The sequence below is a fragment of the Oncorhynchus tshawytscha genome, linkage group LG08, assembly GCF_018296145.1.
Source record: "Oncorhynchus tshawytscha isolate Ot180627B linkage group LG08, Otsh_v2.0, whole genome shotgun sequence".
Classification (NCBI taxonomy): domain Eukaryota; kingdom Metazoa; phylum Chordata; class Actinopteri; order Salmoniformes; family Salmonidae; genus Oncorhynchus; species Oncorhynchus tshawytscha.
In genome coordinates, this window is record NC_056436.1 from 5817600 (window position 1) to 5836379 (window position 18780).

Sequence of the window (18780 nt, forward strand, 5' to 3'; positions counted from 1 at the left end):
TAAGGAAAAAGTTAGTGCTAGTTTTACGAGCCAATGCTAACTATCATTAGCGCAATGACTGGAAGTCTATGGGTATCTGCTAGCGCAATGACTGGAAGTCATCGCGCTAACGCTAGTTAGCAATTGCGCTAACGCTAGTTAGCAAATGCACTAATACTAGTTAGCAACATCCTTCAAACTACAGGCTAATACATAGAAGGTATCCTCAAGTTCATCTGACTCTGGGGAAGTAGAGGGCTCTGCCAAAATCCAGAAGTTTCCCTTTAAGTCAAAACTGTAACTTGGTGTAACGGATGTCGCACCGCTAACTAAGCTAGCCGTTTCACATCCGTTACATTGGCCACTAAGGAACATTCACCGACTTCTTGGTAGGCAACTCCAGCGTAGAATTAGCCTTGTGTTGTAGGTCATTATCCTGCTGAAAGGTGACTTCCTTAGGTTTTCCTCTAGGATTTTGCACGTACTTAGCTCCATCCCATTTATTTTTATCCTGAAAAACTCCCTAGTCTTTGCCTATGTCAAGCATACCCATAACATGATGCAGCCATCACCATGCTTGAAAATAAGGAGGCAGTTACTCAGTGATGTGTTGTGTTGGATTTGCCCCAAACAGAAGGCTTTGCATTTAGGCATAAAAAAAATGGCCTTGTTTTTTTCCACAGTATTACTTTAGTGTCTTGTTGTATACAGGATGAATGTTTTGTATTTCCCACAGTATTACTTTAGTGTCTTGTTGTATACAGGATGAATGTTTTGTATTTCCCACAGTATTACTTTAGTGTCTTGTTGTATACAGGATGAATGTTTTGTATTTTCCACAGTATTACTTTAGTGTCTTGTTGTATACAGGATGAATGTTTTGTATTTCCCACAGTATTACTTTAGTGTCTTGTTGTATACAGGATGAATGTTTTGTATTTCCCCACAGTATTACTTTAGTGTCTTGTTGTATACAGGATGAATGTTTTGTATTTTCCACAGTATTACTTTAGTGTCTTGTTGTATACAGGATGAATGTTTTGTATTTTCCACAGTATTACTTTAGTGTCTTGTTGCATACAGGATGAATGTTTTGTATTTCCCACAGTATTACTTTAGTGTCTTGTTGTATACAGGATGAATGTTTTGTATTTTCCACAGTATTACTTTAGTGTCTTGTTGCATACAGGATGAATGTTTTGTATTTCCCACAGTATTACTTTAGTGTCTTGTTGTATACAGCATGAATGTTTTGTATTTCCCCACAGTATTACTTTAGTGTCTTGTTGTATACAGGATGAATGTTTTGTATTTCCCCACAGTATTACTTTAGTGTCTTGTTGTATACAGGATGAATGTTTTGTATTTCCCCACAGTATTACTTTAGTGTCTTGTTGCATACAGGATGAATGTTTTGTATTTCCCACAGTATTACTTTAGTGTCTTGTTGTATACAGGATGAATGTTTTGTATTTCCCCACAGTATTACTTTAGTGTCTTGTTGTATACAGGATGAATGTTTTGTATTTTCCACAGTATTACTTTAGTGTCTTGTTGCATACAGGATGAATGTTTTGTATTTTCCACAGTATTACTTTAGTGTCTTGTTGCATACAGGATGAATGTTTTGTATTTTGTATATTTTTATTCTTGTTTTTCACTCTTGCCATTTAGGACATTATTGTTGAGTCTCTACAACGTTGTTGATCCATCCTCAGTTTTCTACCATCACAGCCATTGAACTCTGTAGAGGTTTTAAAATCACCATTGGCTGCAGCTCAGTACAGAAGGACGATTATCTTTGATGTGTCTGGGTGGTTTAATACATCATCCACGGCATAACTATTAATTGGACCATGCTTAAAGATAATCAATGTCTGATGTGTTATTGTTACCCATCCACCAATCACTGCCCTTCTTTTTATGAGGCTTTCGAAAATCTCCCTGGTCTTTTGTAGTCGAATCTGTGCTTGATATTCAACACTTGACAGAGACCTTACAGATGTTGTATGTATGGGGGACAGAGGAAGGGATATTTTTATTAATTATTTAACCAGGTAGGCCAGTTGAGAACACGTTCTCATTTACAACAGCGACCTGGCCAAGATAAAACAAAGCAGTGCGACACAAACAACAACACAGAGTTACAGATAAACAAACGTACAGTCAATAACACAAAGGAAAAGCAAAATACTAAAAATAAAATAAAAATAATAAAATAAATTACTCCACAATACTAACCTAATTCACAGAGTGAAGAAAAGGAAGCCTGTACAGCATAAAAAGTAAAAACAGGCATCCTCTTTGCAATAAATGCACTAAAATAAAACTGCAAAAATGTGGCAAAGAAATTAAATTTGTCCTGAATACAGAGCGTTATGTTTGGGGCAAATCAGTGAGTACCACTACATATTTTCAAGCATGGTGGTGGCTGCATCATGTTATGGGTATGCTTATCATTGGCAAGGACTGGGGAGTCTTTTTAGGATAAAAATAAACGGAATAGAGCTAAGCTAAGCACAGTTAAAATTCTCTCTGTACTTTGCTCCGTTCATCTTTGCCTCAATCCTGACAATCCCCACAGCATGATGCTGCCACCACCATGCTTCACCATAGGGATGGTAACAGGTTTCCTCCAGACGTGAAGCTTGACATTCAGTCCAAAGAGTTCAATCTTGGTATCATCGGACTAGAGGATCTTGTTTTTCATGGTCTGAGAGTCATTTAGGTGCCTTTTGGCAAACTCCAAGTGGGCTGGTCATGTGCTTCCAGCCCGAGTACCCGGGAGGCAGCCGGTTCCAAAACTAATGCAATCAACTTTCAAAAAACAAAACCTACCCGCATGCCCAGGCCAGATTAATCAAATTCCCTCAGTGACTGGGTTCATCAGGAAGTGCATAGAGGATGTGGTAGAGTGGCCAGATGGAAGCCACTACTCAGTAAAAAGCACATGACAGCCCACTTGGAGTTTGCCAAAATGCATCTAAATGACTCAGACCATGAGAAACAAGATTGGTGGAGGCAGCATCATGCTGTGGGGATGTTTTACAGCGGCAGGGACTGGGAGATTAGTCAGGGTCGAGGGAAATATGAACGGAGCAAAGTACAGAGAGATCCTTGATGAAAACCTGCTACAGAGTGCTCAGACTGGGGCGAAGGTTCACCTTCCAATAGGACAACGACCCTAAGCACACTGGCAAGACAACGCTTTGGGACTCTGAATGTCCTTGAGTGACCCAGCCAGAACCCGGACTTGAACCCGATCGAACATATCTAGAGAGACCTGAAAATAGCTGTGCAGCGACACTCCCCAGCCAACCTGACAGAGCTTGAGAGGATCTGCAGAGAAGAATGGGAGAAACTCCCCAAATACAGGTGTGCCAAGCTTGTAGCGTCATATCCAAAAAGACTCGAGGCTGTAATCTCTGCCAAAGGTGCTTCGACAAAGTACTAAGTAAAGGGTCTGAATAATTATGTAAATATTAGTTTTTTTTTATATTGAATACATTTGCAAAATTTTCTAAAAACCTATTTTTGCTTTGTCATTATGGGGAAATAGTCTGGGTAGCCATTTGATTTGCTGATCAGGAGTCTTATGGCGTGGGGGTATAAGCTATTTAGGAGCCTTTTGGACCTAGACTTGGTGCTCCGGTAACGCTTGCCATGCGGTAGCAGAGAGAGCAGTCTATGACTTGGGTGGCTGGAGTCTTTGACAATTTTTAGGGCCTTCCTCTGACACCACTTGGTATAAAGGTCCTGGATGGCAGGAAACTTGGCCCCCAGGATGTACTGGGCCGTACGCTCTACCCTCTGTAGTGCCTTGCGGTCGGAGGCCGAGCAGTTGCCATACCAGGCAGTGATGCAAACCACCAGGATGCTCTCGATGGTGCAGCTGTAAAGGCTAGTTGTTCTGAGTTGCAGCTTATAGAGGCACGTAGATCTGAGTTGCAGCGTAGAGAGGCTAGCTGTTCTGAGTTGCAGCGTATAGAGGCTAGCTGTTCTGAGTTGCAGCGTAGAGAGGCTAGCTGTTCTGAGTTGCAGCGTAGAGAGGCTAGCTGTTCTGAGTTGCAGCGTATAGAGGCTAGCTGTTCTGAGTTGCAGCGTAGAGAGGCTAGCTGTTCTGAGTTGCAGCGTAGAGAGGCTAGCTGTTCTGAGTTGCAGCGTAGAGAGGCTAGTTGTTCTGAGTTGCAGCGTAGAGAGGCTAGCTGTTCTGAGTTGCAGCGTAGAGAGGCTAGCTGTTCTGAGTTGCAGCGTAGAGAGGCTAGCTGTTCTGAGTTGCAGCGTATAGAGGCTAGCTGTTCTTTGCTGAGGAGGTCAAGGTGGAAAATGGTGGAAATTCAAAATACCCGGAGATGCTTGTGGAGATCATGAACCATATTAAGCTGATAAATCAGTGGTTTTTGGCTCAAACTCAAAGGCAGCATCTCAAATGGCACCGATTCCCCATAACGTGCACTACTTTTGACCGGAACCCTATGGGAACCTTATGGAACGCTATGGGCACTATGGGAACCTTATGGAACACTATGGGCCCTATGGGAACCTTATGGAACACTACGGGCCCTATGGGAACCTTATGGAACCCTATGGGAACCTTATGGAACACTATGGGCCCTATGGGAACCTTATGGAACCCTATGGGAACCTCATGGAACCCTATGGGCCCCTTATGGAACACTATGGGCCCTATGGGAACCTTATGGAACGCTATGGGCCCTATGGGAACCTTATGGAACACTATGGGCCCTATGGGAACCTTATGGAACACTATGGGCCCTATGGGAACCTTATGGAACACTATGGGCCCTATGGGAACCTTATGGAACCCTATGGGCCCTATGGGAACCTTATAGAACGCTATGAGCCCTATGGGAACCTTATGGAACCCTATGGGCCCTATGGGAATCTTATGGAATGCTATGGGCCCTAGGGGAATCTTATGGAACGCTATGGGCCCTATGGGAACCTTATGTAACTCTATTGGAACCTTATGGAATGCTATGGGAACCTCATGGAACCCTATGAGCCCTATAGGAACCTTATGGAATGCTATGGGAATCTTATGGAACCCTATGGGAATCTTATGGAACCCTATGGGAACACTATGGGCCCTATGGGAATCTTATGGAATGCTATGGGCCCTATGGAACCCTTATGGAACCCTATGGGCCCTATGGAACCCTCATGGAACCCTATGGAAACCTTATGGAACACTATGGGAATCTCATGGAACCCTATGAGCCCTATGGGAACCTTATGGAATGCTATGGGAACCTCATGGAACCCTATGAGCCCTATGGGAACCTTATGGAATGCTATGGGAACCTCATGTAACCCTATGAGCCCTATGTGAACCTTATGGAACCTCATGGAACCCTATGAGCCCTATGGAACCCTTATGGAACCTCATGGAACCCTATGGGCCCTATGGAACCCTCATGGAACCCTATGGAAACCTTATGGAACGCTATGGGAATCTCATGGAACCCTATGAGCCCTATGGGAACCTTATGGAATGCTATGGGAATCTCATGGAACCCTATGAGCCCTATGGGAACCTTATGGAATGCTATGGGAACCTCATGTAACCCTATGAGCCCTATGGGAACCTTATGGAATGCTATGGGAACCTCATGCAACCCTATGAGCCCTATGTGAACCTTATGGAACCCTATGGGAATCTTATGGAACCCTATGGGAATCTTATGGGAATCTTATGGAACCCTATGGGAACACTATGGGCCCTATGGGAATCTTATGGAACGCTATGGGCCCTATGGAACCCTTATGGAACCCTATGGGCCCTATGGAACCCTCATGGAACCCTATGGAAACCTTATGGAACGCTATGGGAATCTCATGGAACCCTATGGGCCCTATGGGAACCTTATGGAATGCTATGGGCCCTATGGGAACCTCATGGAACCCTATGGAAACCTCATGGAACCCTATGGGAACCTCATGGAACCCTATGGGAACCTCATGGAACCGTATGGGCCCTATGGAACCCTATGGAAACCTCATGGAACCCTATGGTAACCTCAATGGAACCCTATGGAAACCTTATGGAACGCTATGGGAATCTCATGGAACCCTATGGGCCCTATGGAAACCTCATGGAACCCTATGGGAATCTCATGGAACCCTATGGGCCCTATGGAACCCTATGGGAACCTCATGGAACCCTATGGAAACCTCATGGAACCCTTATGGAGCCCTATGGAAACCTTATGGAACGCTATGGGAATCTCATGGAACCCTATGGGCCCTATGGGAACCTCATGGAACCCTATGGAAACCTTATGGAACGCTATGGGAATCTCATGGAACCCTATGGGCCCTATGGGAACCTCATGGAACCCTATGGGCCCTATGGGAACCTCATGGAACCCTATGGGTCCCGGTCAAAAGTAGTGCAATGTGAACAGGGAAAAGGGGAATAGGGTGCAATTGAGACGCAGCCAATAGCGTCAACTCAAAAGGAGGAGACAGACCTACATACTTTTGAGGGGTTGTAATACCTTTATTTTATCAAAACAACCAACATAGAAAGTCACTAGTTATCTGAGTGTTCTTCCATTTTATTGTTTCCCTCCCCCCAAAAAATAATTAATTACCACTTCTCTGAGGGGTTACCTAATGATTCATTGAGACTGCATCTTTAACATGTTTTGGGGAGTATGAGGATATATCATTTAATATTATTTTGACTATTTTATCTCAGAAGTATGGGTGGAAATCATTTTCCAGCAGTTGACTGTGGAGGATAATCCTAGAAAAATGTAGAGCTAATTTGACAGAGTTGGCGAGAGGCAAAGCTTTTTAATGTGCAGTTGTTTTTACAACTTTGTAAATATACATTTGTATTTAATAATTTACAAACCAAATCATATAACCTTTACATCATAATAGCAAAATTGGTAGACACTTTGGACAGTACTTCCCGAACTGCCTTAATTATTATTAAAATATCACCCATTTACACACACACTACCAGTCTAAAGTCTGAACACACTGACTCATTCAAGGTTTTTTAAAATTTATTTTTTACTATTTTCTACGTTGTAGAATAATAGTGAAGACATCAAAAACTATAAAATAACAAATAATGAATCATGTAGTTGCCAAAAAATGAAAATATATTTTATATTTGAGATTCTTCAAAGTAGCCACCCTTTTGCCTTGATGACAGTTTTGCACACTCTTGGCATTCTCTCAACCAGCTTCGTGAGGTAGTCACCTGGAATGCATTTCAATTAACAGGTGTGACTTTTTAAAAGTGAATTTGTGGAATTTCTTTCCTTCTTAATGTGTTTGAGCCAATCTGTTGTGTTGTGACAAGGTAGGGGTGGTATACAGAAGAAGATAGCCCTATTTGGTAAAAGACCAAGTCCATATTATGTCAAGAACATCTCAAATAAACAAAGAGAAAAGACCGTTCATCATTACTTTAAGACATGAAGGTCCATCAATACGGAACATTTCATTTCAAGAACTAAATTTGTTTTTCAAGTGCAGTGGCAAAAATGATCAAACGCTACGATGAAACTGGCTCTCATGAGGACCGCCACAGGAAAGGAATACCCAGAGTTCATTCTGCTGCAGAGGATAAGTTCATTAGAGTCACCAGCCTCAGAAATTGCAGCCCAAATAAATGCTTCAGAGTTCACGTAAGACATATCAACTGTTCAGAGGAGACTGGGTGAATCAGGCATTCAGTCGAACTGCTGCAAAGAAACCACTACCAAAAGGACACTAATAAGAAGACCTGTTTGGGCCAAGAAACATGAGCAACGGACATTAGAGAAATCAGTCCGTTGCCCTGATGAGTCCAAATTTGAGATTTTTGGTTCCAACAGCCGTGTCTTTCTTTGTGAGACGCAGAGAAGGTGAACGGATGATCTCCGCATGTGTGGTTCCCACCGTGAAGCATGGAGGAGGTGGTGTGATGGTGCTTTACTGTCTGATTTATTTAGAATTCAAGACACACTTAACCAGCATGGCTACCACAGCATTCTGCAGCGATACGCCATCCCATCTGGTTTGCGCTTAGTGGGCGTATCATTTGTTTTTCAAAAGGACAATGAACCAACACACCTCAAGGCTGTGTAAGGGCTATTTGACCAAGAAGGAGAGTGATGGATTGCTGCATCAGATGACCTGGCCTCCACAATCACCCGACCTCAACCCAATTGAGATGGTTTGGAATGAGTTGGACTGTAGAGTGAAGGAAAGCAGCCAACAAGTGCTCAGCATATGTGGGAAGTCAATCAAGATTGTTGGAAAAGCAATCCAGGTGAAGCTAGTTGAGAGAATGCCAAGAGTGTGCAAAGCTGTCATCAAGGCAAAAGGGTGGCTACTTTAAAGAATCTAAAATATATTTGGATTTGTTTAACACTTTCTGGTTACTACATGATTCCATATGTGTTATTTCATAGTTTTGATGTCTTCACTAATATTCTACAATGTAGAAAATAGTAAAAATAAAGAAAAACCCTTGAATGAGTAGGTGTGTCCAAACTTTTGACTGATACTGTGTGTGTGTATATATATATATATATATATGTATAGCACTGTATGTTGAATACATACAGCAGTGTTATATGTGTCCAAATAGCACCCTATTCCCTACAGTGTACTATATTTGACCAAGGCTCTGGTAGGGATCATAGGGATTAGAGTGCCATTTTGCCGGATCAGACAGATTATCCTAAAGGCCTATGGCTAAAATGAAAGAATACAAAACATAACATTTAGTAACTCCTACATCCCCCAATTGTCCAACCAGTCATATTTAGAAGAGATGTTCTCCTTCAATCACATACGCGTCACATGACACAGCTATACCCAGGAGTCATTCACACACACAGTTCCCTCTTTGTTCAATGCATAAACCGTCTCCCCGTTAGCAATATACCGTGGCAGAAAAAAGTTAAAGACCGAGTGAGTGGGAGGGACACTGCAGGCATTGAACAGCAAATCCAGATTCTACCTCATCTCCTTAAAGGAGATTTCTTTCTCTAGCTCAAACAACCAAAAACGTATGGACCAACGCAGATTTCCCCTTTAACTTTAATAGTGTCAACGAAATATCAACCCGACAACAAACTGACAGTTAAATCAGAGAGGGTCTGCCTGACATGTCCTGCTGTTTGGAGGTTAGAAGAACCATTATCCTGTGTAGAAGTTAGTAGAACCATTATCCTGTGCAGAATTTAGTAGAACCCTCATCCTGTGCAGAAGTTCGTAGAACCCTCATCCTGTGCAGAAGTTAGTAGAACCCTCATCCTGTGCAGAATTTAGTAGAGCCCTCATCCTGTGCAGAATTTAGTAGAACCCTCATCCTGTGCAGAAGTTCGTAGAACCCTCATCCTGTGCAGAAGTTCGTAGAACCCTCATCCTGTGCAGAAGTTTGTAGAACCCTCATCCTGTGCAGAATTTCGTAGAACCCTAATCCTGTGCAGAATTTCGTAGAACCCTCATCCTGTGCAGAAGTTAGTAGAACCATCACTGAGGGACTGTTGGAAGAAAGCACTACACAGTAATAACGGTCCTCCTCCATCTCAGTCTGTGTATACGCTCCTCCTGATTGGATGAGGAGCTTTGAGTGACAGGCCGTGGCTCCAATCACTGCTTGAGTAAGTCTTTGAGCACCTGCCCGCCGCTCTCAGCGGAGACGGGCACGGGGGTGAAGGTAGGCAGGTTGTCTGAGATGGGTTTCATTAGGAGGTGGTGGTGTCCTCCCGAAGCACTGGAACTACCGCTCCCATGATGCATCAGCGGTACGGCCGCAGAGCGGGGAGCCAGGAAAGGGTTGGACTCCCCAGCTGCTCTCTGTCCCCTGCCGGCTCCTGAGGAGGAAACAGAGGTTAGAGGTTAGAGGTCAGAGGTCGGAATAAGCTGGAGGCGGCAGGGGTTGAGATGGCCCGGAACCTTGAGATTTCTTTGTTAACTTAAGATGTAAACAAACAAGTCTCTACAGAGGTTCTGGCTAGGGGTGAGACTGAGGGCAGAGGAGTCTGGGTAGAAGGGTCCAGGTATGGTTGATATTCTGAACCGTGCTGTCTCCCACTGTAAATCACCCCATGCTCTCGCTCAACCCTGGCCAGATTATTCATATTTCATGCAACATGGGTTCTTCTGCCCTCAGTCTCAACCCTAGTCAGAATCATTGCTACCCTGGAACAATATTACCATGACAATATTACCATGACAGCATTACCTCACCCTGGAACAATATTACCATGACAGCATTACCTCACCCTGGAACAATATGACCATGACATCATTACCTGGAACAATATGACCATGACATCATTACCTCACCCTGGAACAATATTACCATGACAGCATTACCTCACCCTGGAACAATATTACCATGCCAGCATTACCTCACCCTGGAACAATATTACCATGACAGCATTACCTCACCCTGGAACAATATTACCATGCCAGCATTACCTCACCCTGGAACAATATTACCATGACACCATTACCTCACCCTGGAACAATATTACCATGACAGCATTACCTCACCCTGGAACAATATTACCATGACAGCATTACCTGGAACAATATTACCATGACAGCATTACCTCACCCTGGAACAATATTACCATGACAACATTATTTCACCCTGGAACAATATTGCCATGACAACATTACCTGGAACAATATTACCATGACAGCATTACCTCACCCTGGAACAATATGACCATGACATCATTACCTGGAACAATATTACCATGCCAGCATTACCTCACCCTGGAACAATATTACCATGACAGCATTACCTCACCCTGGAACAATATTACCATGACAGCATTACCTCACCCTGGAACAATATTACCATGACAGCATTACCTGGAACAATATTACCATGACACCATTACCTCACCCTGGAACAATATTACCATGACAGCATTACCTCACCCTGGAACAATATTACCATGACAGCATTACCTGGAACAATATTACCATGACAACATTATTTCACCCTGGAACAATATTACCATGACAACATTATTTCACTCTGGAACAATATTACCATGACAACATTACCTGGAACAATATTACCATGACAGCATTACCTCACCCTGGAACAATATTACCATGACAACATTATTTCACCCTGGAACAATATTGCCATGACAACATTACCTGGAACAATATTACCATGACAGCATTACCTCACCCTGGAACAATATTACCATGACAGCATTAACACACACTGGAACAATATTACCATGACAGCATTACCTCACCCTGGAACAATATTACCATGACAACATTACCTGGAACAATATTACCATGACAGCATTACCTGGAACAGCATTACCTCACCCTGGAACAATATTACCATGACAACATTACCTGGAACAATATTACCATGACAACATTATTTCACCATGGAACAATATTACCATGACAACAATACCTGGAACAATATTACCATGACAGCATTGCCACACCCTGGAACAATATTACCATGACAGCATTACCTCACCCTGGAACAATATTACCATGACAGCATTATTTCACCCTGGAACAATATTACCATGACAGCATTATTTCACCCTGGAACAATATTACCATGACAGCATTATTTCACCCTGGAACAATATTACCATGACAACATTATTTCACCCTGGAACAATATTACCATGACAACATTATTTCACTCTGGAACAATATTACCATGACAACATTACCTGGAACAATATTACCATGACAGCATTACCTCACCCTGGAACAATATTACCATGACAACATTATTTCACCCTGGAACAATATTGCCATGACAACATTACCTGGAACAATATTACCATGACAGCATTACCTCACCCTGGAACAATATTACCATGACAGCATTAACACACACTGGAACAATATTACCATGACAGCATTACCTCACCCTGGAACAATATTACCATGACAACATTACCTGGAACAATATTACCATGACAGCATTACCTGGAACAGCATTACCTCACCCTGGAACAATATTACCATGACAACATTACCTGGAACAATATTACCATGACAACATTATTTCACCATGGAACAATATTACCATGACAACAATACCTGGAACAATATTACCATGACAGCATTGCCACACCCTGGAACAATATTACCATGACAGCATTACCTCACCCTGGAACAATATTACCATGACAGCATTATTTCACCCTGGAACAATATTACCATGACAGCATTATTTCACCCTGGAACAATATTACCATGACAGCATTATTTCACCCTGGAACAATATTACCATGACAGCATTATTTCACCCTGGAACAATATTACCATGACAGCATTATTTCACCCTGGAACAATATTACCATGACAGCATTAACACACCCTGGAACAATATTACCATGACAACATTATTTCACCCAGGAACAATATTACCATGACAACATTACCTGGAACAATATTACCATGACAGCATTACCTCACCCTGGAACAATATTACCATGACAACATTATTTCACCCTGGAACAATATTAACATGACAACATTACCTGGAACAATATTACCATGACAGCATTACCTCACCCTGGAACAATATTACCATGACAGCATTAACACACCCTGGAACAATATTACCATGACAGCATTAACACACCCTGGAACAATATTACCATGACAGCATTACCTCACCCTGGAACAATATTACCATGTCAGCATTATGTCACCCAGGAACAATATTACCATGACAACATTACCTGGAACAATATTACCATGACAGCATTACCTCACCCTGGAACAATATTACCATGACAACATTACCTGGAACAATATTACCATGACAACATTATTTCACCATGGAACAATATTACCATGACAGCATTACCTTCTGGTTGTTGAGCCCAGGCTGAGCTGGTGGTCCTCCCAGGAGGCGGGGCACTGAGAGGTTTGATGTCATAGACAGGAAGTCTGGGGGCAGGGAGCGCTGGCCTAGACTCCACCTCCAGGAACTTTACAAACATCTCAGAGAACGACTGGAAAAGAACAGAAGAGATCAGAGAAGTATTACCAGAGAAGAAGAACAGAGAATTAACAGAGAAGAACAACAGAGAACAACCGGAGAAGACGAACAACAGAGAACAACCGGAGAAGACGAACAACAGAGAACAACCGGAGAAGAAGAAGAACAGAGAACTACCGGAGAAGAACAACAGAGAACTACCGGAGAAGACGAACAACAGAGAAGACGAACAACAGAGAACTACCGGAGAAGACGAACAACAGAGAACAACCGGAGAAGGAACAACAGAGAACAACCGGAGAAGAAGAAGGAACAGAGAACAACCGGAGAAGAAGAAGGAACAGAGAACTACCGGAGAAGACGAACAACAGAGAACTACCGGAGAAGACGAACAACAGAGAACTACCGGAGAAGACGAACAACAGAGAACTACCGGAGAAGACGAACAACAGAGAACTACCGGAGAAGACGAACAACAGAGAACTACCGGAGAAGACGAACAACAGAGAACTACCGGAGAAGACGAACAACAGAGAACTACCGGAGAAGAAGAAGAACAGAGAACTACCGGAGAAGAACAACAGAGAACTACCGGAGAAGAACAACAGAGAACAACCGGAGAAGAACAACAGAACTACCGGAGAAGAACAACAGAGAACAACCGGAGAAGAACAACAGAGAACAACCGGAGAAGAACAACAGAGAACAACCGGAGAAGAACAACAGAGAACTACCGGAGAAGAACAACAGAGAACTACCGGAGAAGAACAACAGAACTACCGGAGAAGAACAACAGAACTACCGGAGAAGAACAACAGAGAACAACCGGAGAAGAACAACAGAGAACTACCGGAGAAGAACAGAGAACTACCGGAGAAGAACAACAGAGAACTACCGGAGAAGAACAACAGAGAACTACCAGAGAAGAAGATATTTGTGTGTGTGTCTATATCTCTGTGTGTCCATATCTGTGTGTGTCCATATCTCTCTGTGTGTGTGTATCTGTGTGTGTGCATAATGTCCATATCTCTGTGTGTGTGTGCATAATGTCCATATCTCTGTGTGTGTGCATAATGTCCATATACTCACGTTGTTGAAGCCCCCCTGTCCTGCTCCAGGTCTCTGTGGTGTGTTGGGGACACTCTGTACAGCTCTGCCTCCCAACCAGCCGGACACCCAGCCGCCGACACCATGGCCTCCCTCCTCCTCCAGCAGCTACAGGGACATAGGTTAGAGGTCAGAGTTCACGATTAGTAAGGGATAGAGTGAGGTGACCACCAATCCGGGATTAGAGGTTACGTAGATGTGGAGAGTCGACTCCAACAAAAGAGTTGATTCCTCGACCACCGAGAGCTGGAGTCGACTCCAAAAGAGTTGATTCCCTCGACCACCGAGAGCCGGAGTCGACTCCAACAGAGTTGATTCCTCGACCACAGAGAGCCGGAGTCGACTCCAACAAAAGAGTTGATTCCTCGACCACCGACAGCCGGAGTCGACTCCAAAAGAGTTGATTCCTCGACCACCGACAGCCGGAGTCGACTCCAAAAGAGTTGATTCCTCGACCACCGAGAGCCGGAGTCGACTCTAACAAATTCTGGAGTCATTCCATTCTTCTCCCCCCAGGCAGCTGACGTAGGCTACTGATTACCCTTGAATATTTAGTTGTGATTGTCAGACGGCTCCATGCGCTAATCAGCGCACACATTCTAACGTCGCACCTGTAGCTATTTATAGCTCATTTTATTTTTGTGAACTAGAAGTCGGAGTCGAGAGAGTCAACTCCAAAGATCCCTGGAGTCGTTCACAGCCAGTCAGCACTAAGTGTTACACGCAAGTGTTTTACAATTGACTCTTGCAAAGTCTCGAGGTGGGGGGTCCGACATTTATATCTTTGACACTTGTGAGGCTAGGGGATATTTCCATTGTTATTTGGGGGGGTCCGACATTTATATCTTTGACACTTGTGAGGCTAGGGGATATTTCGATTGTTATTTGGGGGGTCCGACATTTATATCTTTGACACTTGTGAGGCTAGGGATATTTCGATTGTTATTTGGGGGGTCTGATTTGCTCTGGGGGCCCATTGCCCAGCTTCTATAATTTAAGCCCTGGCAGCCCACACGCCATCAGTTAGTGCCGCGCTCTCAGGGGACACGTTATAAAATCACCTCAGCCCAGGCCGGAGGGGTCAGCCTATCTGTGACAGGACTCTGACCGGGGTCACTGATCATGGCTTGCTTCCTGTCCCGATAAGCTCAGTGGTGTAAACATTGGAAAAACCACATGCTTCCTCAAGGGAACGTTAAAAAAAACGCCTACTAGACATGGGTGTTGAAATCACTGAGTGATTGGTCCAAAACACTGTTCCAACCCAGTACAACACTCCTTGAGTGATCGCTGACTGGTCCAAAACACTGTTCCAACCCAGTACAATACTCCTTGAGTGATCGCTGACTGGTTCAAAACAATAGCAAGTCGAGGGGAAATTATCATAAGTTAGGGGACACTCAACAGCAGTGGTCAACAACCTCAGCGGAATCCAGATTCCCTTCGAAGTCGGAATGCAAGCCAATGCCAATGCAAAATTGTGATCGACCAGGAATGCCTTGCAGATCAACCAGTGGATCGTGATTGGTGACCAGGAATGCCTTGGAGATCAACTAGTGGATCGTGATTGGTGACCAGGAATGCCTTGGAGATCAACTAGTGGATCGTGATTGGTGACCAAGAATGCCTTGGAGATCAACTAGTGGATCGTGATTGGTGACCAGGAATGCCTTGGAGATCAACTAGTGGATCGTGATTGGTGACCAGGAATGCCTTGCAGATCAACCAGTGGATCGTGATTGGTGGCCAGGAATGCCTTGCAGATCAACTAGTGGATCGTGATTGGTGACCAGGAATGCCTTGCAGATCAACCAGTGGATCATGATTGGTGACCAGGAATGCCTTGCAGATCAACCAGTGGATCGTGATTGGTGACCAGGAATGCCTTGCAGATCAACTAGTGGATCGTGATTGATGACCAGGAATGCCTTGCAGATCAACTAGTGGATCGTGATTGATGACCAGGAATGCCTTGCAGATCAACTAGTGGATCGTGATTGGTGACCAGGAATGCCTTGCAGATCAACTAGTGGATCGTGATTGGTGACCAGGAATGCCTTGCAGATCGTGATTGGTGACCACTGCTCTAGAGGAAAACACAGACGTCCTGAACTATGTTAAGAATTCCTTGTGGAGAACAAAACAAATGCAGAAAGATAATTGGGAAGTCAAACTGGGAGGAGGAGAGGATGTGTGTGTATTGGGTAAAACATTGTGAATAGTTGGCCGAGGTCCCACAGGGTGCATCCAGCAGATACAGTCCCTTCAGAACGTATTCATACCCCTTGACTTATTACACATGTTGTTGTGTTACAGCATGAATTCAAAATGGATTCAATATTTTGTTCTCACTCATCTACACACAATACCCCACGATGACATCACAATACCCCACGATGACATCACAATACCCCACGGTGACATCACAAGACCCCACGGTGACATCACAAGACCCCACGGTGACATCACAAGACCCCACGGTGACATCACAAGACCCCACGGTGACATCACAAGACCCCACGGTGACATCACAAGATCCCACGGTGACATCACAAGACCCCACGGTGACATCACAATACCCCACGGTGACATCACAATACCCCACGGTGACATCACAATACCCCATAATGACATCACAATACCCCACAATGACAAAGTGAAAACATGTTTTTTTTAGACATTTTAGCAAATGGGTTGGGTTTGGTAAGAGAAGACTGACTGGGTTGGGTTTGGTAAGAGAAGACTGACTAGGTTGGGTTTGGTAAGAGAAGACTGACTGGGTTGGATTTGGTAAGAGAAGACTGACTGGGTTGGGTTTGGTAAGAGAAGACTGACTGGGTTGGGTTTGGTAAGAGAAGACTGACTGGGTTGGGTTTGGTAAGAGAAGACTGACTGGGTTGGGTTTGGTAAGAGAAGACTGAATGGGTTGGGTTTGGTAAGAGAAGACTGACTGGGTTGGGTTTGGTAAGAGAAGACTGACTGGGTTGGGTTTGGTAAGAGAAGACTGAATGGGTTGGGTTTGGTAAGAGAAGACAATGGGTTGGGTTTGGTAAGAGAAGACTGAATGGGTTGGGTTTGGTAATGGGTTGGGTTTGGTAAGAGAAGACGGACTGGGTTGGGTTTGGTAAGAGAAGACTGACTGGGTTGGGTTTGGTAAGAGAAGACTGACTGGGTTGGGTTTGGTAATGGGTTGGGTTTGGTAAGAGAAGACTGACTGGGTTGGGTTTGGTAATGGGTTGGCTAACAGAAGTCAGAAGGTGTTTGGTAACAGACGACAGAATGGTCAGAGAGTACTTGTCTTTTATGCATATAGCAACACCATCACCTTTAATCATAGTAACCATCAATGTCAATGTCTTTGTCGGTGATTGTTTTTTGAGCCACGTTTCAGAAATCATGCAATACACGAGTCTGCGGTTTTTTCCTCTCTCCAAATAAGTTTGGGAAGAAGACAACTTCCATTTATGTGCAGAAACGTCCGACGGTTTAATCCAGATGGTAGAATTGTCGGGATCTGGATTAGACCTGGATTAGACCTGGATTAGACCTGGATTAGACCTGGATTAGACCTGAATTAGACCTGAATTAGACCTGAATTAGACCTGAATTAGACCTGGATTAGCACATTTCCTGACAGTAAAAGCAGCAACAAATAATGGTCTAGGTGGAATTTTACACCATTTGGACTCACAGCCAGTACAAGAACCTTCATCCAGAGGAACCGGTCTTCAACACTACGTATTTCAAAAGGTGCATGCAGTTCAGAGGTATGTGTACCAAATAAACACTCCAGACATGGGGTGGCAGGGTAGCCTAGTGGTTAGAGCGTTGGACTAGTAACCGGAAGGTTGCAAAATCAAACCCCCGAGCTGACAAGGTACTAATCTGTCGTTCTGCCCCTGAACAAGGCAGTTTAACCCACTGTTCCTAGGCTGTCATTGAAAACAAGAATTTGTTCTTAACTGACTTGCCTAGTAAAATATATATATATTTTTAATTATGTAAAACACAAGTGTGCAGTTTCTCTCATGTTGAATGAAGAAAACGGCAAGTGTTCTTCAGTGCAACAGCAGGGAGGGGGTATGGTTTCTCACCAGGACGCTACATGGGGAAACACTCAAAAATTATCCACGTCATCCCATAGACAATTCTCCACGTCATCCCGTAGACAATTCTCCACATCAAAAGGTAAACAATAGCAATATGTTTGTCTGTAGCCTATCAATCCACATTAGAAATAAACATCAAAAGTTTTCTAAGAATCCAATCTATAGACCTAAAAGGTTACACACTAATCCCACACAGACCTAAGAGGTTAACACACTAATCCCACACAGACCTAAGAGGTTAACACACTAATCCCACACAGACCTAAGAGGTTACACACTAATCCCACACAGACCTAGGAGGTTACACACTAATCCCACATAGACCTAAGAGGTTAACACACTAATCCCACACAGACCTAAGAGGTTAACACACTAATCCCACACAGACCTAAGAGGTTAACACACTAATCCCACACAGACCTAGGAGGTTAACACACTAATCCCACACAGACCTAGGAGGTTAACACACTAATCCCACACAGACCTAAGAGGTTAACACACTAATCCCACACAGACCTAAGAGGTTAACACACTAATCCCACACAGACCTAAGAGGTTAACACACTAATCCCACACAGACCTAAGAGG

The 18780-nt window shown here is 43.7% G+C and overlaps 1 protein-coding gene across 1 annotated transcript in view; it reads right to left on the reverse strand.

The window, feature by feature from the left end:
• Positions 1 to 9033: 9033 nt before the first annotated feature.
• Positions 9034 to 18780, reverse strand: part of LOC112232955 (thyroid receptor-interacting protein 11-like) — a 60726-nt gene continuing 50979 nt past the window's right edge. The window contains exons 31-33 of the mRNA XM_042325117.1: positions 14066 to 14191; positions 12842 to 12989; positions 9034 to 9830 (exon numbers count right to left, since the gene is read on the reverse strand). Coding sequence (XP_042181051.1) covers positions 9607 to 9830; positions 12842 to 12989; positions 14066 to 14191 — 498 coding nt within the window. The 3' untranslated portion in view covers positions 9034 to 9606. The remainder of the gene's footprint in view (positions 9831 to 12841; positions 12990 to 14065; positions 14192 to 18780) is intronic.